The sequence below is a fragment of the Neolamprologus brichardi genome, chromosome 3 (genome assembly GCF_056152115.1).
Source record: "Neolamprologus brichardi isolate AB-2024 chromosome 3, ASM5615211v1, whole genome shotgun sequence".
Classification (NCBI taxonomy): domain Eukaryota; kingdom Metazoa; phylum Chordata; class Actinopteri; order Cichliformes; family Cichlidae; genus Neolamprologus; species Neolamprologus brichardi.
Window position 1 is genome coordinate 59,373,638 of NC_142106.1, and position 24,060 is coordinate 59,397,697.

At 42.3% G+C, this 24,060-nt stretch overlaps 1 protein-coding gene across 10 annotated transcripts in view; it reads right to left on the bottom strand.

Moving 5' to 3' along the window:
• The window catches only part of LOC148105978 (protein NLRC3-like), a 663,817-nt gene that overhangs the window by 619,114 nt on the left and 20,643 nt on the right, over positions 1-24,060 (bottom strand). For 6 of the 10 annotated variants that reach the window (XM_087837932.1, XM_087837933.1, XM_087837929.1 and 3 more), the window contains exons 1-3: positions 3,002-3,120; positions 2,644-2,745; positions 1,863-1,941 (exon numbers count right to left, since the gene is read on the bottom strand). The exons of 2 other annotated variants lie outside the window; for them this stretch is intronic. In XM_087837932.1, coding sequence (XP_087694058.1) covers positions 1,863-1,941; positions 2,644-2,745; positions 3,002-3,120 — 300 coding nt within the window. Of the gene's footprint in view, positions 1-1,862; positions 1,942-2,643; positions 2,746-2,993; positions 3,121-24,060 lie in introns of those variants that run through there. 2 more of the 10 variants (XM_087837922.1, XM_087837937.1) reach the window with 2 other exon arrangements.

Below are 24,060 nucleotides of genomic sequence, written 5' to 3' on the forward strand. Positions count from 1 at the left end.
TCAAAGTGCTCTACACAACATGCCACATTCACCCAACCACACACTTTCTCTTAACTGAGTGCTTCCTAACTACATTCATACACATTCACACTCACAACATGCAGACTGGAGGAGCCAGGGATCGAACCACTAACCTTCCAATCAATAGGAGACCTGCTCTACCGCCTGAGCTACAGCCACCCACTGGCAAAGATGAGTAAACCCTCACTAGGTTTTGGATAAAGTGTACACTCACAAACCTGTCAAACCTGCATTTGAAACATTAGCTACCATAGCAGTATAGTATTGCAACATGGCATTTGGTTCTTCCAACTAAAATAGGAAAATAGGAACATAAATAGTGGCATCATTGCCAGACCTGGCCCGCATCTGGTTGACATACACCCTTCCATGACACCAGTCAGTCAGAAGTGCCAGCTTGATGCCGGATCCCAGCCAGACCTGTTTTCTATGAGCCTGGGCCACATACACAAAACCACAATCGGGCCAGAAATGGCATGCTATCGCATAAACAGTGGCGTTATTGCCAGACCTGGGGCACATCTGGTTGACATACGTCTTATCATGCCTGAACTGACCTCCCAGCCCATTGTTCCTTCAGTGGGCTGGTTTCAGTCATTATACAAATGTCCTGTTTATAAGATTGGGGAAACCTGCAGTCAGCTGAGACTGAAGAAGTCACCTGATGATGATGAAATGTTTCTCCCACTGAAAACATCCAGATGAACAGAATCAACTTTTTTGGGATTTACGTACCTGGATGATTGAGCATCAAGACAACTCTGTGACTTTTCTCAGATGAATAAATCCTCTCCTCCAGCTTTGTTTACATCTACCCGCCCTGTGGCGCTGCCCAGGGACAATAATCTATGTGAGAGGTGGAAAGTCATACAGGTGTTTTTCCTGCCTTCAGTTATTTTTATCTACTGTGTGTCAACTGGCTGAACCTACTGCAACTGTCTACTGTCTCCCTAAACTCAACAATGACTTAGTGATCTATCCATTCTCTGACCAAACACATCCTGCTGCAGGATGTTAACATAGCAGCCAATGATGATCCGGCTCACTGTGGACAACACATTTGGATCTGATTTGCTGCTCTGGTTTACACGTGAACTTCCACTGCTGCTGTCACCAACTTGAGAGGCTCTACAGAAAAACTGGACTTGTCCATTAAAATAATAAACTACATTATAAGGACAGCATTGCTCAATCAACTCTAATTACTATTGTCATGTTATCTCTTCTCATTAAGGTACAGACACTCAAACTTGCTGCTTTCAGTGAGAAGTCAAATGTCTGAATATGAGCTGGAAGCTGCTGAGAGTCCTCCCTCCTTCCTGTGCGGTTTACTTTCTCTACTACTTTCACTATAAACACGCCCCTTTCATGCACCTGCAGAGGGCCACCAGCAGATGGAGCTGTCTTAAACAAATCCACTTGGATAGTTAGCTGTAGATGATTTTCTCAGTATGATTGTAGGATTTTGAGTTACTCTTTAGATTTATTTAAACACTTATATTGTGCACAAGCGTTTAGCGACCCATAATTTCTCTGTACTTTTCATAAAAGAAGCCAGACTTTCAGCTAGTTTTCTTTTTTAAGAGCTCAAAGATATTGAAGAAACAGTTATTCAGCTTCATTCCCACTGATCTCAACTACAAACTGTTTCACTTTGGTTTTTGTTTAAAGCCTCGATGTTTAAAACGTTTCCCTGTGATCACATTTGCACCGTCTGATTTCAAAGTTTGTTTTCTTTTGGTCATTTAGTCCACAGAGTCCTTGGTGTTCTGAAAGGGACCTATAAATAAATGTATTATTATTAATATTAATAATAAAGTAGTTGTTGTACATGTACAGACCATAAATAAGGAGTCCAGCTGTGTTTGATGCTGCTGGGCAGACTGACCACTGGGAACCTCTGAGCTCTGCTGGTCCACTCTGTGGAGGAACCATGGACACACACACACACATGAAGCCACTTTGATTATTGAAATGTGAATTTAGCCTCTAAAAGCTGTGTTCAGTCAGTGTTGCTGCTTCCTGTGTCTAACCTCACGTATGTGCTTCTGAAAGAACCGTTAAAAATTCCCGTAAACACTTTTAAACCTGTGAAAAAACCTTTTTAGAACAGTTTAAGCTGTTATATGTTGAACTCTTGGCTGACATCATATTGAATGCTGTGGACTCAGAATATGATGTCACTCACGTTTACATGTGTGTGAAGGCAGACGAGTCAGTACTTTGGTAACACAGTGTAAAGTTGAATTTATTGATTGATTTCCATGAACACCACTGTGGCTCAGTGTTGTCCTGATGGTGTCTCATTAACAGCAGCCAGTATGATCCAGGCTTTAGCTGCTGGGTCTCTGTGTGACCTCTCAGACTGTTTAACAGATCAGACACAAAGAGAATCAGAGCAGCTCTGTTCTTTAAAGACAAACATGAACCCACTCAGGTCACACTTTCCCCACAGATATGAGCATCACTGTCCTCAAACAGCGAATGACCAAGTCTAACATTTGGATCTTTTCTCTTTCATTGTTTTCTTTTTAATGAATCTTTGTAACAATCTGAGGATGTTTCAGGTCATATTTATCCAGGAAACACAAACATGTAAAGGAGTCATCACAGCTCTCTGACCTCGTTGGTTCAGGTTCACCACTGAAGACTGGAGGTAGATCTTTGGACCGGTCACTCCTCACAGACGGACAGCTGGACCCTGCAGACTGTGACCTCTGACCTCTGCAGACACAAACATGATTGAAGCAGCTGTGATCACACAGACTGCAGATAATGCAGCTGTTTCCTGTCAGTAACAGTCCTCTTAGATTAGAGTTCAGCTTTTTACAGGAAAACTGGACAAAACTGATTTTTGTTACAAATTCATTTTCATTTCCTCTCAGCTCACAAACGCAGTCAGACAATCAACCAGAATCAACACTGATTATAATGTCAGTGCAGAATTATTTCTGTAACTCAGTGTGTTCAGCTCTCTGACCTCGTTGGTCCAGGTTCACCACTGAAGTCTGGATTGTTTCCTTTGGACAGGTCACTCCTCACAGACGGACAGCTGGACCCTGCAGACTCTGCTCTGTCCTCCTCTTCCTCCATCATCATCTTCAGTCAGTCTGAGAGGTAAACCACAAACAGTCAGTGAGTTCACATTAACAGGAGTAACTGAGTTACAGTCGATGACCTCTGACCTGTCATGTGACCTAGAAACCAGGTCAATATGTCTGTAGGTTCAGTCATCCAGGTCATGTGATCTAAGGAGCTTGGAGAGAAAAGAGACGTATTTAAGTTTCTGGAAAACGTTTCATCCAAGAAGCTTCTTCAGTTCTAAAACCAAACGGTGGAGAGTCCCAGATATTTAAACCTGAGAGGGAAAGAGACGCTCACCATTGATCATGTGATGAGTCACATGATCAGTGGTGGGCCAACAATATAACAACAATATAAACACTTCTTTCAAGGAGGAAACTGAGAGCCTTTCAACCAGGAGCACAAACATCTGGAACACAGACATCTGAAGCACAAACATCTGGAGCAAAGACACCTGGAGCACAAACACCTGGAGCACAGACACCTGGAGCACAGACATCTGAAGCACAAACATCTGGAGCACAGACATCTGGAGCAAAGACATCTGGAACACAGACATCTGGAACACAAACATCTGGACCACAAACATCTGGAGCACAGACATCTGGAACACAGACATCTGGAACACAGACATCTGAAGCACAAACATCTGGAGCAAAGACACCTGGAGCACAAACACCTGGAGCACAGACACCTGGAGCACAGACATCTGAAGCACAAACATCTGGAGCACAGACATCTGGAGCAAAAACATCTGGAACACAGACACCTGGAGCACAAACATCTGGACCACAAACATCTGGAGCACAGACATCTGGAACACAGACATCTGGAACACAAACACCTGGAGCACAAACATCTGGAGCACAAACATCTGGAACACAGACATCTGGAGCACAGACATCTGGAGCACAAACATCTGGAGCACAGACATCTGGAGCACAAACATCTGGAACACAGACATCTGAAGCACAAACATCTGGAGCACAGACATCTGGAGCACAGACATCTGGAGCACAGACATCTGGAGCACAAACATCTGGAACACAGACATCTGAAGCACAAACATCTGGAGCACAGACATCTTGAGCACAGACTTCTGGAACACAGACATCTGGAACACAGACATCTGGAGCACAAACACATGGAACACAAACATCTGGAGCACAGACATCTGGAACACAGACATCTGGAGCACAAACATCTGAAGCACAAACATCTGGAGCACAGACATCTTGAGCACAGACATCTGGAACACAGACATCTGGAACACAGACATCTGGAGCACAAACACATGGAGCACAGACATCTGGAGCACAAACATCTGGAGCACAGACATCTGGAGCACAGACACCTGGGAGCACAGACATCTGGAGCACAAACATCTGGAGCACAAACATCTGGAGCACTATGTCGATGCTGTTGGTTGAGATCCTGAAGACTGAAGTCCAGGCAGCTCCAGCAATGATCCACTGATGTGTTTTTATTCCATGTATGAATGTTTTTATTGACAGAGATGACGTTTGTGTGTCAGTGATGCAGTGACTGTTGTTGTTAACTGTAAATGGTAAATGGCATTTGTATGGTATTTGTATAGCGCTTTTACACGTCCAGTCATCCACCCATTCACTCTCACATTCACACACTGGTGGAGGCAGCTACAGTTGTAGCCACAGCTGCCCTGGGGCAGACTGACAGAAGCGAGGCTGCCATATCGCGCCATCGGCCCTTCTGGCCAACACCAGTAGGCTGTAGGTGAAGTGTCTCGCCCAAGGACACAACGACCGAGACTGTCCGAGCCGGGGCTCGAACCAGCAACCTTCTGATTACAAGGCGAACTCCCAACCCTTGAGCCACGATCACCTGTACAGGCTGGTTAGACTCTATGAAACAGATCATACAGATCTCTGCATGTTAGAAGAGACTATTAAAGGTCATGAATGAGACAAAGGCAGGGAGGCGTCCTTTACAGCTAAACAGCAGAGTGAGAGAACAGCCAGCAACTCTACATTTATCACATTATACAGCACATGTATGATACTGACAGGGATGATAAGAATTTAGTGATTCTGATTCCATCATTGATATTACTTATTGATTCTCAGTAGCTCTGCTTTGACAGTCACCACCATCACTGAGCAGCATATCAAAGACATTTGTGCACATTAACTGCATGTTGTGGGTCAAATGTTTGTGCATGTTGGAGGCATTTCCTCTTTGTTGTGATCAGTGTTGGTCATTACTCAAAAAAGTCATTATTACACATATTACACAGAACAATTATTAAAAGTAATGGAGTATGTTACTTCATTACTCCTCATAACAGTACTTTCATGTTACTGTGTAAAATGAACAAATGAGCATGTAACAATCTAAAGCTCAGGTACAGCCCCACACACCAACACAGATCCTGATGAGGTCACGTGATGTTTCTCTGAGTGTTTATGAACACAAATCAAAGATGAAACAGCACAAAGACACTTCAAAGTGATTCTACTGTAGAAACATGAACAGGTAGAAACCTGCAGCCTGACTGCTCATCACTTTGTTACCTGTTCAGGTTCAGCAGCAGCAGCTCACTTTATCACGGTGCTGGTCTGGGGTCAGTGTTTACTCAGCTTTAACGTCACTCTGGGTTCTTGGCTAGCTTAGTGTTAGCTTAGCGTTAGCTTAGCTTTAGCTTAGCGTTAACATGCTGTCAGGTGTCTCTGTCGCTACCCGATCCGTACCGGAAACCCGATCGGTACCCCGCATGCGCGAAAGGTGTCTACTTCCGGTCGTAGCGTTTTACGATAGTTATGGGTCAGAGTATCGGTCAAGATGTTAAGAATAATAAGTATATCTTAAAATGTTTGCAATAATGAAGCATTTCAGTACAATGTAGACAAAAACGAAAAATAAAAAGATAGTTACGGATCGGGACTCCCCGATCCTTACTGCGCATGTGCAAAGTCGGACCGTACAAATCGGGTCTACCCAATCCGTACCGCACATGTGCAGATGTTTTCTTCTTCTTCTGTTCGTTTAATGGCAGTTTACTCCCCAGTGTACGAGGATACTGCCACCTGCTGACCGAGCGAATGAACCCCATTGTAAAATGAATTAGCGTCATTACAAACGCGTGTTAAATTTGATTTAGTGATAGTCGAGTGTGTTTATGCTTGTCTGTGAGGAGAGGATTGATTGGAATAGTGATGATGATGTCCGCTATCACTGTCAATTGTCAGTAAACACTTAATCTGGCTGATGAATCTTTACGTGACACATTGCTAAATCAATATTATTAAGTCTGTAATTAGGCGCCATTCTTCTTATTTTACGGCACTGTTGTTCAATCGGGGGACGCTCTCTGTTGAGGAGAAAAGCATGAATTTGTTTGTATACGGATTATCCATTGTTTAAATGTCCCGGGCAGTCGAAAAGGAGGCAGAGCTGTTGAGAAATGCTAGGAGCTAACTGGGCGCTAACCGTATCATTCAAATATATTGACTGTCGCAATGTTGGCAAAGAGAGGAAGTGATGTAAGATTTGCGCATGCGGGGTACCGATCAGGTTTCCGGTACGGATCGGGTAGTGACAGTCTCATCTCGTGTGTAAATATTAATCACAGTGACAGCAAAGGAGGTAAAGGGCTGTGACGTCATCACGTACGCTGCGTCCTCTGTGGGCTCTGAGTGAACTCACAAAGTACAAACTACAAGTACACAAACACGAACGTAGCTCAGAGTGGCGGACACACGCGGCCTCGTTGGTCCAGCTGTGAGTCCGTTACCGTGAACTATGGAGCGGCAGATTTGTGCTGAACTAAGCTGCACACAGCTGATGTTAGCCAGGAAACATTACACACTGACTTTAATGGAGACACCGGAAATACAAACACACACAGTTTGTTGTGTGAAGAAATCAAACATGAGCTGAACAAACAGTAAAGTTCCTAAAGACAAACTGTTAAAGGAGGAAACAAAGCAAACTTACAGTTTCTTCACACACCAACAACAAGCTCCACTGCACGAAGTTCAGGAAGTGAAAGTAAACTTTGAGCAAGAAGGAAACACCCAAAGAGACGTTTGAGGACAATCAGGAGCATTGGACACTGTGTGCTGCGTTCAGGTGCACCTCGGAAACTCCATACCTCTTGCAGGTTGTGATTTATTTCTGCTGGTTTTCCAGTTTGAAGCACAAACATCTGTCATCACTTTGTTGTTGTTCTTCCTGCAGCGTTTGAATATTTCAGCACTGAACTGATGTTTGTTCAAAGCTCATTTCAACCTGTTGAAGTCATGAATGAAAGCGCAGACTGAGAGTGGATCACATGATGTTTAAGGTGTGTCATGTGACATGTTCAGTATTGTCACACATGTCTAGATTGTACCTGATATCATAACTGCTCAAACACTGATGATTGTATTTGAAGAATTATTACTGATGGCAGCAAAGTTTGAATGGAGCTCTCTGTCTGTGCTGATTTGTCGCCCTCTGGAGGTCAAAGCACAAACTGCATGATGTCACTGTAACCACCACAGTGACAGGAAGTGTTTTTAAATGATAAAATATGTCGGTGATGCTGATAGTGTGTTCATCACAGACGTTCAGGCTTCATGTTGACATGATTCAAAGTGAAAGCAGAGAAACTGGAATGAATCAGGTGTTTTTACCTGGTGTAAATGGCAACACATTAAAGGTGTATAGACAGTAGAGATGTTTTAAAAATCTTTAAGAACAGTTCAGTAGCAGCGCCTCGCTCGTCACTTCTCACGGTAGATGACTTTAAACTATGGCCCGATGTTAGCTACATCCACATTATTAATGACTTGTATTTTCCGAAGGCGTTGTTGGCGAGGAATTGTGTAATTATAAGAGCACCGAGGCGTATAATTACCTGCACAGCAACAACATTGATAAAGTACTGCTCAACAAACAAGACGACTTTATTTTTCTTAAAGCAGCTGTAGAGCCGAGCCAGAGTGCTAATCAAGCTAAACACTTACCATGGCTAATGCACGCTGCTGCCATCTAGCCAAGTATTACATGGAGCACTGTTTACTGTTTACATGTCAAAGCCACTCGTTAACTTTGTGTGGGCTGTATGCTGCACAATCACAGGTTAAATACACCACTTTATTTGAAGACATCTGTAGCACTGCCTCAGTTCTGGATGTTTCCACAGACTCCTCTGTGCACCTAAAGAAAAGGTCAAAGGTCAGCAGCACATGTAGTTGGGACAATTCTTCATTTACAAACAACAGTCGCACAAACTACACAGTTATTTTCCTCCAATTCAGATCATTGTAGAAATTGTAGAAAAAGTCCAACCAATGAACATCAGCAATCCACTGATTTACTGACTTTGCATCCATCAAATCCTGTTAGATGTTTGGATTGTTTTTCCTTCACAGCTTTGTGATGAAGGCTAAAGAACAGAGATATGAACTATTGCCAATATGAATCCTGATGCATGACGTGGGCATAGACCCACCAAAGCAACACTCAGCTCACCTCATTCCAGGCGCTTGTCTGCTGGAGACCATGAGCCTTGTTAGTCACACATTAGCACCGTGGTAGGAAACAGCCTCCATCATTTCATTAGATCTGAATTTGGACTGTTTCCCTCTGGATGAGAACCAAGTCTGTCAAATCTATTGATCCAACACAAACTATCAAACACATTGGCTCACAGTCAGATTGGCTTTGTATGGATGGTGTAACAGGGGGCTGGGAAAGGATGCTGAAAGCTGAATATAATACAGAACAATAACAGGACATATAATAATGTAGCAAACATGATCTTCAACAGGCACACTTCTATTATTCATGATCACAAACACAAAGAACTTGTGCAGCCCTGATATCAGCCCTAATATATGAGTGTGTTTGCCCAAAGATTGAAACAGCATCAACATGACAGCTGTAAGAAATCTTCTCTCAGCCTTGTTTGGCAGAAGATGCCTGCAACAAAGATTGTAGCTGAAAGATGACGTGTGTAAAGTTTGCTCTTTGGGAGGGTTGAGGCTGTTTTTAGACCTTTGATAGTTTCCAATCCAGTTCTGAAAGACAGAAATAAAAACAACATCATTAAGATCAGATCATGGAGCTGTTTTCTGCCTTGTTTCTATCTTCACATTACAAGACTTTACTACAATAGAGATGCTAACATGTATCTGTAGCAACAACATCACTGAATCTAGAACAACTGGAGCCAAACCAGTGGCCTCTGCTGGGATCACTGGTGAGCCAACACTTCCTTGTTGGATGCAGATTTCAGGGCTTCCTTTTGCTCCTCCGTTATAACTGTTCTCTCTTCTCAACAAATGATGACACAAAGGAATCAGCAGTGACTTTAGGCTGTTATCAGCCCTGCACTAACATTATGTCACACACACTGAATGTAACAGTGACAGTTTACATCATCACACAATCAGCTGTGATTGTTTCACTGTCATCAAACTAGTCAACAGGAAGTAGAATCAATAGAAACCAATCATTTACTGACAGCATGTCTGATGGAAATAAGTGCAGATTATGTATGAAGTATAACTGCACACAGTAACTGTATTACAATAAGGACTTAACAGCGCCCTCTGCTGGAGTGTTTCAGTACTGCGTTAACTAGAATACACCACCTCCTCCTCCTCCTCACACCACCTGCTACAGCTGTACTCTTCTATGACTACAGTCATCCACAGCACTGATGTGAGGTCACATGGTTCATATGTAAGGAGCACAGAGACGTCCTAGCAGCTGACCTCAGGTCAGTTTAATGACTGTGAGCAGCAGCTGTGTTATTGTCACTGTGACAGGGAGACACTCTCAGACACAGCACTCATGTCAGCTTGTTCTCATGCAGGAGGATCAGGAGCTCCATGTTTGTCTTTCTGTTTGAATCATGATGTGTTTGTGCCATCAGAGTCTGTCATGAGTACTCAGGGTTTCACAGCAGCTCTTCTGAATGCTGACGAGGACTCCAACCTCATGTTTCACCTCTCTGAGCTTCTGATGTCTGTGAACACTCGTGTTTCTTCTCTGGGCTCATCTGGACAAAAACACCTTTCTGTGTTTGGCTCCAGCCTCATTCTGACTGACAGGAAGTGTGTTATCCATGAGCTGCACTTCTGTGAGAAAGTTTCCTACTGTGTTTCCTGTCTGTGGACAAACACGAGTGTTTCAGCTGAGGACTTGGTTCCTTCCACCTGTCCATACAGGACATCACGCTGTCTTTTCTTTGATTTCGCTGACTCGTGTATTATGAACTAAATGTATCCTGATACACACAGAGATGGATGAGCAGAGGTCACATGATGAAAGAACAAACATGGAGTCTTTGATTTATTTAGATATTTATTGATGAATGCAAACAAACCCTGACACTGAACCATCGTCCAGCTTTCACAGAACAAACCTGATCACATGACCTGCTGACCCAAACAGTGAAAAGCTCCATGGCAACAACAACAAACAGCCTCACATATGTTAACAGAGGCTGTTAGAAGCACAGAGTCTTTACAGTCTTTCTCCTGTTTGTACACAGATCTCTGCACATCTTCATCACAGTTACTCACAGACGTGCAGAGTGTGTGGATATCAAAGCTAAGTTTCCACCATGTTTGTAGTCTGTACTGGGACTCATGGAGCATCTCTCTATGAGCACTCAGTGCTTTAAACAGTGAGTCCCAGTTTAACCAGCAGCCTTCACACCACACATCACACAGACATGGAAACTTCAAACCCTCAGACTGAAGACACCATCAGAAATAAATAGATTGTGATGAAGATGAAGAACTGGAACAGTTTGCTGTGGTTTCTTCTGTTCCTGTCAGAAATAAGAGTCTGGCAGCACTTTGCTCTCCTTCCACATGTTTAAGGAGGAAGTGAAGAAGAGCGAGTGAGTCGTCTTCCTCTGTGGGCCCAACATCAGGCAGCAGCCACGTATTTTTAAAAACCCAGCACACTGCTTCAGAAACACTGAGTCCAGGTGACCAGAGTCATGTGATCAGTGAGGTCTTCACTCAGGATGTCACAGCTTCAGGACCTGATTCAGAGGTTTATAAGGACGTTGATCATTGGTGCTGATGTTGTGTGAGAGCTGGTGAACCATGGGGAACATAAATAACAACCAGGCCATCAGCAGTTCTACCCCCAGCTCTAAAACCTACATAATACACTATACATATAGTTATATAGGTTATAGTATGTTATATACAAACGTAGCTGAAGCAGTTTCATTTGTAGCTTCACGCTGCACTTCATATGTTTGTCCACCAGATGGCAGCACAGAGGCCTGTGTTGGAAAGCTTTGAGTAATGAAGCATTTTCAATCCAAGCTTCAGAAAGCTTCATGTGGTCATCAAGGAACCAACCAGGAAATATCTGCTGTGTGTAAAAACAGCAACACAAGCATCCAGAATGAAGACAAGAAACTCAAAGCTCACACACAAAACAGGTGGAGCTAATTTTGTGACGTGTTTCTGTAAAAACACCACAGAAGTGAATCATCAAAGTTTCCATGTGAGCTGATGATGCTGCTGCAGAGTTTCTCTGAACCTCCTGTGACCCCGCCTCCTCATACAGAGACATCTTATTGCTCTTCAAACTGCATCACGTGGACACATGTGATTGTGTATTGTAGTATTGATCCCAATGCTGGTATTAGTACTGGATCAATAACACTGGATGGATGCGTTCAGCATGGAGCCCCTGAGCTGTGTTACAGACAAACATGGAAAACTGACAGGTCTGTGTCATTCACAGTCTGTAACACTTCTAAACAACAGAGGCTGACCCAAGTGCCTCAGAGCCAGGCACGCTCACATCACAGCTCTCTAAATAAGCCAGTTTCAAAATAAGAGCTGAAAGCTGTGTTTGCTTGTGTTAGCTTATTATTGTGGAGACTAACATTCAGTGATCATGTGTTCAGACTCATAATGATTACTCTCAGAAATCCTGATCTTTGTATTTACTGTGAGTTGGATCAATAACTGAGATTCATCGTATCACACAGCTGTGCTGCTGCTGCTGGTGATGTCAGCACATCTGGAACAATACGAGGTATCTGCTACCAGACTGAGCAGGACGTGAGACCTGTGGACTGTTTAAAGCTGTCCCTCCACAGCTCACTCAGACCTGATCCACACCTCAGTGATATTCTCTGACTTCCTCAGTAGAGACAGAAACCATTCAGATCTGGGACGATCAGCTGACTGATGATGTCACACAGACTGTGTTTTTCAGGAACAGTGATTCTGATGTGAGCCTGCTAGCTGACAGCAGACCTGATGAAACCACATGTTCACATCTGTGAGGACAGACTGGACTCTTTGACTGCACCTTGGTTCTCCTCAGAGGTCTGTACAGGAGCATGTCCACCCCCACTGAAGATCTCAGTCACTGTGAAACATAGAAAGCTGCTTGTGTAGCCTCTGCCTCACATGTAGATACAGCTACAGGTTTCTCTGTCAGTCAGACTGAAACAGTGTCCTGATGCTGCATCATTCAGCTCTGTGCCCCAGTCAGCATCACTGTGAGCTACCAGTGTCAGTGTTTCTGCCCTTTTCCTGTAACACTACACTCAGCACAGGCTCAGCTGCTATCCAGTGTTGGACTTTGGCTTCAGCTGCTGTGATAGATCCTCTAACATAGATCAGCTCTGCTACATGTTGTTAGATAAGTGCAGCTGCCTGTCATGTCCTGATGTTTCTCTGGCTCAGCAGCTTCTCCATCAGAGGTTCACATGGAGCTGATCCAGTATCTCCAGTAACTGTGTTCTGTGCCTCACTGGTTCATCCTTCTGTCTGTGTGACGTCAGTCAGATGTTGAAGTTAAACTCTGTAATCTTCACTGTGTCACAGAGTTCAGTGAGTCCCGTTATTCACAGTATCAATCAGATCATCAGAGAAAAGCTGATCAGCAATCAGTGGTGCCAACAGCACCTCCTGTGGTGAGAGGATGCAATAATGCAATGTAGCATTTTTACACTCAACACTTCCAGTCATGGAAACTGTCTGTTGGATCTGTTTGACGTTGCTTTCTTGTGTTGCTTTCTTGGTCAGAGTTCCTCACAAATGTCCAGATTATTCTTCTAATGAGGCGTCGACCATGTTTTCAGTTCTTTGGAAGAAAACATCGCCCTTTGCCATCCTTACTTTTCTTTGACTTCTTCAAATGCAGCTGAACTCCAGCTGGTATTTTATTGGACTTTGCAGCTGTTTCTGGTCATCAGTTCATTCCTGCAAACCTCTGAACCTGAACAACAATGATGCTGCATTGCTGGCTGATCCCAAAAGGTTGATTCTGTTCATCTGGACGTTTTCAGAAACGTTTGCTCACTGATCAGGTGACTTCTTCAGTCTCAGCTGACTGCAGCTTTACAACCTTACAAACAGCACATTTGCACAATGACTGAAACCAGCAGCAGCAACACCTGATATATATGATACTAATATAATACATATACATATATAATCCATACTAATGATGAAGGAACTGAGCTCACAGTCCATTGTTCATTCAGTGAACTACTCAGTTTATTTTGGGCCTCAGAAATGCTCACTCTGTTTGTACATCACTGTCAGCAATAGACTCATTCTGCTGTGTGGACAGGAACACATGTGACATCACTTCCTGTTTGTTTGTGACTGAAGAGGAAGAAGTTTACAAGGAATCATTTAGAAGAGTTTCAAACATCAACTGATTGAATCCATGAATCTGAAAACGTGTTTGTGAGTGAAAGAGACAGACATGTACAGACTGAACTATCTGTTCAACAGTCAGAGTGTTTCTGTAACAGGAGACACTCTTTACACCCCACTCAGCACAGGGACACTGAGGAACCAGGATACAAGAGTCTAAATCCAGGATAAAGAGTTTGAGTGAATGTGGTGTTGAAGGTGTGGAGGTGGATCAGAGTGTCAGAGGAGACTCTGTAGAAGGACAGAGTGCCAGCAGGACAGTCCACATACACTGCTGCTCTGTTAGAGACAGAGGAGGATGATATGGTTGTTTGTCTGTTATTGTGCCTTACAGAACGAGGACTATTATAATCACAGTACAGACTCCAGGACTGATCATTCCATCCAAATAAACAGTCATCACTGCCTCCTTTCCTTCTGATTCCTCTGTAACTCACTGATATATAAACGTCTCCTCTCCACTCGACCTCCCAGTAACAGCGACCAGTCAGACCATTTCTACACAGCAGCTGACGAACATCAAATCTGTCTGGATGATCAGGATATGACTGAACCTCCTCCACACGTGTCACCTTCCTGTTGTTGTCAGACAGTTGGAGCTTTGTGTTCACTGTGTTTGTGTCGATTGTGAGTTGACAGGAATCTGATGGAGAGAACAAACACAATCCAGCTGCAGTTATTGATCCATCATCTGTTCATTGATTGACACTTTGATGATGACTCCTGACATGATGAAGATGGTTGAATGTGTGCTGCTTTGTTTTCATGAATCCCATTAAAAACACACTTACACTTCCTCAGACCTGGTCTCAACCATCGGACTCCAGCAGGCTCCACCCTGAAAGGAGGAGGGGGGTCAGAGCAGCACAGTCAGCATGCACACATGGACATTACATGGCTCTCATACACACACTGTTACACACTGAGCTCAAAGCTCGGCTCCACTGTTTTATTCAAAGAAATCTACATTTATTTATCAGCACATTTAAAAACAGCTTGAGCCAAAGTGCTGCACAGAGTAGAGAGAAAATAGGAAACATACACAGTAATTACTATAAAGACTCGTCAGAATTGAAAGCTACAGAGTACAAATGTGTTTCCAACCGGGTTTTAAAAATGTCGAGTGTTGGTGACGACCTGATGTGAAGGGCGACTGTTCCAGAGTTTGGCTGCAGCGATCGATAAAGCTCACCTCTGTTTTTACGTCTAGTTCTGGTCAGAAGCTACTTATCTGCAGACCTGAGGGCTCGACTTGGATTATTTTGTTAAAGAGAGATAAGATGGAGCCAATCCATTCAGAGATTTAAAGACAACAACAAGATCTGGAAGTGGATTCTACCACGTACTGGTAACCAGTGGAAAAAGCTGGAAAAAGCTGGTGATGGGTCGTCTAGCACAGACCCACCGCTGGAACCAGACAATTCATGAGGGAGAGAACTGTGACAGCGCCGTTCCTTCACTTGACCTCAGTCGCTCTCGTCTGCTCCCTCGTAACACTGCTCTTTATTGAGGTTACATGAATATGCAGAAGTTCATTAACATATGACGTCTTACACAGGTATGAACAAAGAGTACCAGTCTGTGCATAGTGTAGGTATGTGTGTGTGTGTGTGTGTGTGTGTGTGTGTGTGTGTGTGTGTGTGTGTGTGTGTGTTCCAGATGTGACCCTGTGACCCCAAAGCTGGTGCTAAGAGTCCAGTGGTCCCCCTAACAAAGGGCTCTTATACTTAACCAGAGGTGGATGCAGAATACCAGGGAGATGAGAGAGCGAACCGGGTTGCCAGTCTTAAAACAGATCTACTTAGGCAGCAAGATTTCTTCAAGAAAGCAACCAAAGAGAATAATGCAGCAGTCGAAGCCACGTGGTTAGTGAGATGATTGCTAAAGCAGGGAAGCCATTCACAGAAGGTGAATTTGTCTAAAAGTGCATATTGCAGGCTGCAAATATAGTCTGTCCGGGAAAGAAAGGTCAGTTTAGCAACATCAGCCTTTCTGCCAACACCGCAGCAGATCGCATTTCTGACCTGTCAAGTGACATTTATGACCAACTGTGTGAGAAAGCCAAATGTTTCAGTGTATACTCAGTCGCTCTTGATGAGACCACAGACATCACCGACACTGCCCAGCTCCCAATGTATGTCCGTGGTGTTGATGACAGTTTTGAAGTGATGGAGGAGCTGCTCACAGTAATTCCAATGCATGGCCAGACCACCGCTCAGCAGATATTTACAAGCTGTGTGATGCCATTGAGAATGTTGGTTTGCCATGGAAGAGGTTTGTTGGAATAACAACAGATGGAGCGCCATCAATGACAGGGAGGAAAAATGGACTGGTGGCACTTGTTCAAAAAAAACTGGAAGAGGAAGGCGTGGAGGAGGCCATTGCTCTGCACTGCATTATCCATCAGCAGGTCCTTTGCAGCAAATGCCTGAAGTTTGACAATGTGATGTCTATTGTTGTGAAATGCATCAACCAAATCAGATCCAGGGGCTTAAAGCACCGAAGGTTCTGTGCTTTTTTAGAGGAAATGGAGTCAGAATATGGGGATGTGCTCGACTTCACTGAGGTACGTTGGCTCAGCAGGGGAAATGTATTAAAGAGACTTTTTGAGTTGAGAGCAGAAGTGAAGCCTTCATGGAGAAGGATGGAGTTAGTGTTCCTGTGCTAACTGATCCCAAATGGCTCATGGACTTAGCTTTTCTTGTTGATATAACACATGAGCTTTGCCATTTCCCAGCATGCAAGGCACTCGTGGATGCAGGCACACCATTCAGTGCTGACAAGTATGTTGATGTCATTTTGAGGCTACAGGAGGAATTTGATCACAGATTTGCTGACTTCAAGACACACAGAGCCACCTTTCAAATTTTTGCGCACCCCTTCTCCTTTGATGTGCAAGATGCCCCTTCTGTGCTTCAAATGGAGCTCATTGAGCTGCAGTGCAACTCTGAACTCAAAGCAAAGTTCAGGGAGGTGAGTGGAAAAGCAGACAAGCTTGGACAATTTTTGAGAGAATTGAGCCCTAGTTTCCCTCGGCTTTCCCGAATGTTCAAGCGGACCATGTGCCTTTTTGGTAGCACATACTTGTGCGAAAAGCTCTTCTCCACTTTGAACTTCAATAAGTCCAAGTACAGGTCCAGACTTACGGATGATCATCTTCAAGACATACTGAGGGTCGCAACTGCTTCCTCCCTCAGGCCAAATCTGGCTCGGCTATGCGAGAGGAAACGCTGCCAGGTCTCTAGCAGCAAGGAGTAGGCAAGAGAAGCCATGTTCAGAAGAACAGTTCATTTTCTACAGTGTTCCATTCATGTTCAGAAGAAGGTTATAGAACTGTTAATACAGACATTTCAATCTAAATACAGCAGATATAGAAGACTGAAAAAAACACACAAGTTCACTGACTAAAAACATCTTATTATTATTTTATTTATGTATTACAGATTGATTAATTTTCTTATTAATTCTTAATTTGTTTATTTATTTTTCATATTTTGTGTTAAAAAATAAAAATAAAGAGATTTGAGAAGATTGGAATTTTTTAACCATGCCTTTCTTGTGGAAAACCTAATGTGGCCCAGCCTCACCCAGACTCTGCCTGCAGCGGCCCCCAACTAAATTGAGTTTGAGACCCCTGTCCTACACCATAAATCAGTAAGAGAGGGTACGACCTCTCCCATGGCCCCAAGTGGTGTGTGCATGCCAGAGTACTCTGGAAGGCACACAGAGTCTTTACAGACTACTATGGATCAAACCTCTATCATCGTGCAATCGATTATACAACTCTAAGCATATATGAGTAAATATTTTTAAGCATAAATGATAATCAACAATATAAACCTTACAGCTGGTTTTAATAACAGAATTCATTTGTTTCTCAAATGAGAAAGAGCTATTGAGCTACGCTCCTAAATCTTTAGTTCTTAACATTTCCAGTGGGCCAAGGTCAACATTATCTCCTAATGCTAAATAGGCTGCCGTTGTTAACTAATGTTAATTTGATGAGAGTTTAGCATTATCGGGTAATGCTAACACTTTTCCGTTCCCTTTTAACAATGTTTGCAGCTAGTGCTAGGTAGGCTGATGCTAGCAGCTAATGCTAAAGCTAAAGCTAATTTAATGTGAATTAGCATTACATTAGTGAGGAGTTAATGCTAAGTAGACTGCCATTAGCAGGTAATGCTAATTTTAGGTGAATAGGAATTGGCAGCTAATGCTAATACCATATTTTCTTGCTTTATAACAATGTGACCAGCTAATGCTAAGTAGGTTGCTGTTATAAACTAATACTAATTTGAGGTGGATTAGAATTATCTGCTTATGCTAACAATGTTTTTTCGTACTTTTTAACAATATGAGTAGCTAATGTGAACACTATTTTTCATTCACTTTTAACTTTTCCCCTGCGATGTGAAGAGTTAATGCTAAATAGGACGCCATTACTGGCCAATTCTAATTTTAGGTGAATAACCATTAGCAGCTAATGCTAATACCATATTTTCTAATTTGACATGAATTAGCATCCTTCGCTAATGCTAACTCTTTTCCCTTGTATTATAACAATGTGAGCAGCTAGTGCTAAGTAGGCTGATGTTAGCAGCTAATGCTAATTTGATGTGAATTAGCATTGTATTAGTGAGGAGGTAATGTTAAGTAGATTGCCATTAGTCGCTAATGCTAATTTTGGGTAAATAGAAAATGGCAGCTAATGCTAATACCATATTTTCTTGCCTTATAACAATGTGACCAGCTAATGCTAAGCAGGTGCCGTTATTAGCTTATACAAATTTGAGGTGAATTAGCATTATCCGCTTATGCTAACAATGTTTTTTCTTACTTTTTAACAACACGCCATTAGTGGCTAATTCTAATTTTAGAGGAAAAAGCATTAGCAGCTAATACTCATACTGTTTTCCTTTGCTTTATAAGAATGACAGCAGCTAATGATACAAAGTCTACCATTATTAACTGATGCTAATTTGAAGTGAATAAGAATTAGTAGCTAATGCTAATACCATATTTTCTTGCTTTATAACAATATCAGTAGCTAATGCTAACACTACTTTAATTTCCGTTAAGACTATTTAGCATTAATTAACTTCATTTAGCATTAAGAAGTTTATGCTAAACAGGCTACCATTAGTGCTAATTATAGGTGAATAGGAATTGGCAACTAATGCTAATACCATATTTTCTTGCTTTATAATAATGAGACCAGCTAAGTACATTGCTGTGACTAGCTAATGCTAATTTATCCGCTAATGCTAACAATGTTTTTTCATACTTTTTAACAATACGAATAGCTAATGCTTATACTATTTTTCCTTCAATTTTAACAATTTGAGCAGCTAATACTGAGTAGGTTACCGTTATTAACTATTGCTAATTTGATGTGAATTAGCATCATCCGTCAATGCTATATCTTTTCCTTTATATTAAGACAATGTGAGCAGCTAATGGTAAGAAGGCTGCTGTTATTGGCTAATGCTACTGTGATGCGAGTTAGCATTATCCGATAATGCTTTCACTTTTCACTTGCTTTATAACAATGTGAGGGGTTAATGCTAAGTAGGCTGCCATTAGCAGCTAATTCTAATTAGGGGTAAATATTCATTAGCAGCTAATGCTAATACCATTTTCTCTTTCCTTGTAACAACTTGAGTAGTTAATGCTAATTTGATGTGAATTAGCATTATATTAGTTAGCAGTTAATGCTAAGTAGGCTGCCCTTATTAACTAACGCTACGTCGACGTGAAATAGTATTTTGTGCTAATGCTAATACTGTTTTCCCTTATTTTTTTAACAATGTGAGCAGCTAATTCTAAGTACGCTGTTGTAAATAGCTAATGCTAATTTAATGTGAATTAGCATTATTCAATAATGCTAACACTGTTTTCTCTTACTTATTAAAAATGATAGTAGCTAATACTAATACTCTTTTCCGTTGGGTAACAACAATGTGAGGAGTTAATGCTAAGTAGGCTGCTTTTAGCGGCTAATTCTAATTAGGGGTGAATAATTATTAGCAGCTAATGCTAATACCGTTTTCTCTTTCCTTATAACAATATGAGCAGCTATTGCTAATTTGATGTATATTAGCATTGTATTAGTGAGGAGGTAATGTTAAGTAGATTGCCATTAGTCGCTAATGCTAATTTTGGGTAAATAGAAAATGGCAGCTAATGCTAATACCATATTTTCTTGCCTTATAACAATGTGACCAGCTAATGCTAAGCAGGTGCCGTTATTAGCTTATACAAATTTGAGGTGAATTAGCATTATCCGCTTATGCTAACAATGTTTTTTCTTTAAAGGTGATCAAGTACTCAAGGATGAATGGAGAATTTGATGGCTGACTGTATGAGTGAGTAAACAGGTTAATGTGTGAGTGTGAAAGGATAAAAGAAAGAAAAGGAACTGAAATAAACAAAGAAAATAAAAGTGTAGAAGTGTGAGTGAGAAATTGTCTCCAACTGGGGAAGCAGTGATGCTAGAGGTCACCTTATTCCCCTGCTGGACACAAAATGAAAACATAATTTGGAGTGTTGTGGACGAAAATAATTAATAAAAACATCAAGAAGATTTTTTGTGTTTGCGGTTATGAACAACTAAAAATTCACATTTGGGGTTTGAAGTCAGTAGAGTTCAAAACAAAATAAGTAGAGATGTGTTGTTTTAGGAGTGATGAAAACATCTGCAGTCACAGTGAGTAATGAAAGTCTCTCAGTCTGTCGTTTACAGGTGGGAAACGGACCTGGATCAATTCTCTAGGGGCAGCAGTCAGAAGAAAATTATAGGTTAAAATCATTAGAAAATAAAATAGAAACACCCAGCCAGAATTTTTGGCTGAATTGTTTTGCAGCTTCCCGTTCTCATCCTGAACAAGCAAGCTCCAAGGAAGCTAATCTCTCCCTGAAGACACAGAGTGCAGTTCCAGAAGCACAAGCATGAATATCAACAATGGACAGAAGTCCAAGAGACAATACCAGAGTTCTGAGCAGAGAGGTCCAGCAGCACTATGGGCAAACGGCATCAGAAAGAGAAGATCCACCATCTAGATTGGATGGATGGAGATGCGTTTCCAGCAAGCTGCGACCTCACTGTGTGTGAAGGACCTTTGAGAAGACTGTCTGAGTTTGACATTTGCCATGTTTGGAGCGAGATGGCAATGAGAGAGACAGTGGGACAAAGAGATACACGGGACAAAGCTGAAGAGAACTGACTGTTATTGGACTGAAAAGTGGGAGAAAAGAGCGGAGAGAAAAGGAGCACGTGATGACTGAGGCTGCTGCTTTAGTTTGGGGAATTAAATTGGGTTAAGGAATCCGGGGAGACAAACGACTGCCTGGGAGTGGAGGATTGACACAGTGTCCAGACTACAAAAGGGGGAGGAAGACAAGCACTGAGGTATGCAAGAGTACTGGTAGAAAAATGAAGAGACAACACCACACCTTCACATGATATGCACTAGAGATAACACAAAATCATATATAAAGTGAAACACATTAAAAGAGGGCATTTGTAGAAGGGGTTAACAACACACAGTGTGGTTGCCGATGGTAACCTGCAAACATTTGGGGTTAGCTGTGCCTGACTATGACAGAGTTTTTCATTTAGATGTTTCTGAAACAAACTTAGGAGTGAACGGAGTGTTTTTGTTTCAGAAAAAGGGGGAAGGTACATAAAAGGATACATAGAAATAGAAAATGTATTAACCCGACTAACACACACACACACACACACGCGATCAGCTCACTAGGATCAAACACAATTTTAAGAAGGTAATACTGTTACCAGCATCCTGTCTGGTTTATTGAGTGGGTTGAGAAGTGATACATAGACGAGTGAATTAGTATTATTTTGGGGAAGATGATAGCAGGGGTGAACAGAATCCTGCACCCAGAGTTTAAATGAGTGAAACTAGCAGATTTTTTGGTTTTGTTTTGTTTTGTTTTTGTTTCTGAAGTACGGGGAAAGTTTTACCATGGCACCAAGTTTAGATTTGGTATTTTTTCACTTATAAGAGTGACAAGTCCTAAGACCGGGCTTCTGTATCTTTTATTTACTTTTGTTTTCCAGCTTTATCTTTTATTTCATTTTATTTTTATTTTATTTTTATTTTTGAACAGTGCACTGATTTTGTTTGTGAATTTCTTTTCTTTAAGCAGATCTGCACGTTGGGAATTAAAAGCGCTACACGTCGTCCAGAAAATTGTTGCAAGTGAGTTTCTCCACATTAAAATGGGCTCTGGAGAAAGCCACTTATTTGGGACAATTAGAATATGAGAGTCCCGGCCTAAGAAGGATTCAGCGAGGTAATCCGATCTAAAGTTCTTCTTTTTCTTTTTGAAATGACGTCATTTTGCTGAGGGGGGAGATCGAATGCGACGATGGTTTCCACTATCAGCAAAGAAAGAATGAATGGATGAATGAATGGGAATAAAACAAACTGACTGACTGGTAACAGCTGACAAAAGCTGATAAGACTTGACCATGACTCAAAGTTAACCTCCACCTAGACAGGACGAAAGGGTGGATGAATTTATGTGTGTTTCTTTTACAGGAGCAGGAAGATGACAGCAACATCCGAGGTTGCGTGAGCTGTGGCCTACCGATTTAACTTCTAAATGCCACTTTCTGTGTTTGTAAATTTACCAGGGGTAAATGGGTTTGTGTTGTGTGTTGCTCACAGAGGTAACTGTGAGAAAGTGTGCACATCTGCGCAGCGCTAACATTTGCATTTTCTTCTCTACATCATTACAGTTCTTCATGTGGTTTGATCATGTGATTTACCACTGGACAATTGATTGGCGTTTGGTTTTCTACTACAGGATTTCTGGGCTTATGTGTGAAGAAACTGTGTTCATAGGTTATGACGCCTGATCACCGGGATGGTCAATGTGTGTTGCTAATGTTTGTTTTGCTTTTGTTAAGGGTGCATGTGGAGGATTCGGTAGAAAACAGACAAGTGACATGAGGAAACAAATAAGAGATGCAGTGTTTATGGAATAGTTCAACATGGAGCTCACTAGCTGGCCACTTTTTGAGCTCCTAGTGATAAATGGGTGGAGTGACATTGCCTAAGGAAAGTCACTGAGTAAATTGGGATGATTCATGATTGGGGACAAATTAGGGTAATAATAGTGAGTTAATGATTGGAGAAAACCTGAACATGATACTTGTCTGTTGTGCTGAATACTTTATTGCTCTCATGATCTATAGTTGGTTGTAAATAAGAAGTTTGATTTAACAGATTTGTTTTGCAGGATACAGGCTCCAGGTTGAGCGGGGAGTTAAATAGGCTTAACATGTAACTGCTGACTAATGTTTTTACACAAGGTTACAGGTTGGCAGGGGATTGTTTTAGAGACAACATTCTTGTACATGTCTCATTGGGGAGTTGAAATATGGAGGAAGCCATGTGCAAGAGGAGGTGAGTATCATAAAGTGTAAAGGTCACTCCTGGGGGACTGGCATGGTGGCCAGAGGAAATCAGGAAGCCGATCGAGCTGCGAAAGAGGCAGCCGGCTATAAAGCACTACGGCAGATCGTGCAAATAAGTGTGGAGGAAGAAGTAGGAGTCAACATGTTAGAGGAGGCCAGGAAGGCCCAAGAGGAGGCGGCCCCGGAAGAGAAGGGGGTCTGGAAGAGTCGAGGAGCATGGGAAGAAGGAGGTCTCTGGCGAGGACCTGACGGACGACCGGTGTTGACCGCCAACCTAGCGGAACAGAAGATTGCAGAAGCACATGGGCTTGGCCATGTAGGAGTGGCCCAGATGGAGAGACATCTGTGCCATTGGTGGCATCCCTTTTTGAGGGATATGATTAAGGAGAAAGCTAGGACGTGCCTGATCTGTGGGAGGCACAATCCAAAGCCAGTGATTAAACCAGAGGCAGGTAAGTTCCCCATTCCAGAAAGACCAGGGGAAGAGATTGTCATTGATTTCACTGACATGATTGACGTGGGACCGGGAGGAGTCCGGTATTTGCTGGTGAGTGTGGATGCTCTGACGGGGTGGCCCGAAGCGTGGCCAACAAAAAGGGAGGATGCAAAAAGTGTGATTAAGTGTTTAATCAATCATTACATCCCCCTGCATGGTTTTCCTAAACGAATTCGTTCAGACAATGGAACTCATTTTAAAAATAAAGATTTGGCAGAAGTAGAACAGAAGCTGGGGTTGCAGCACCGATTTGGGACGGTGTATCATCCTCAGTCCCAGGGGAAGGTGGAAAGAATGAATCTAAACCTGAAAAATAAAATAGCTAAAATTTC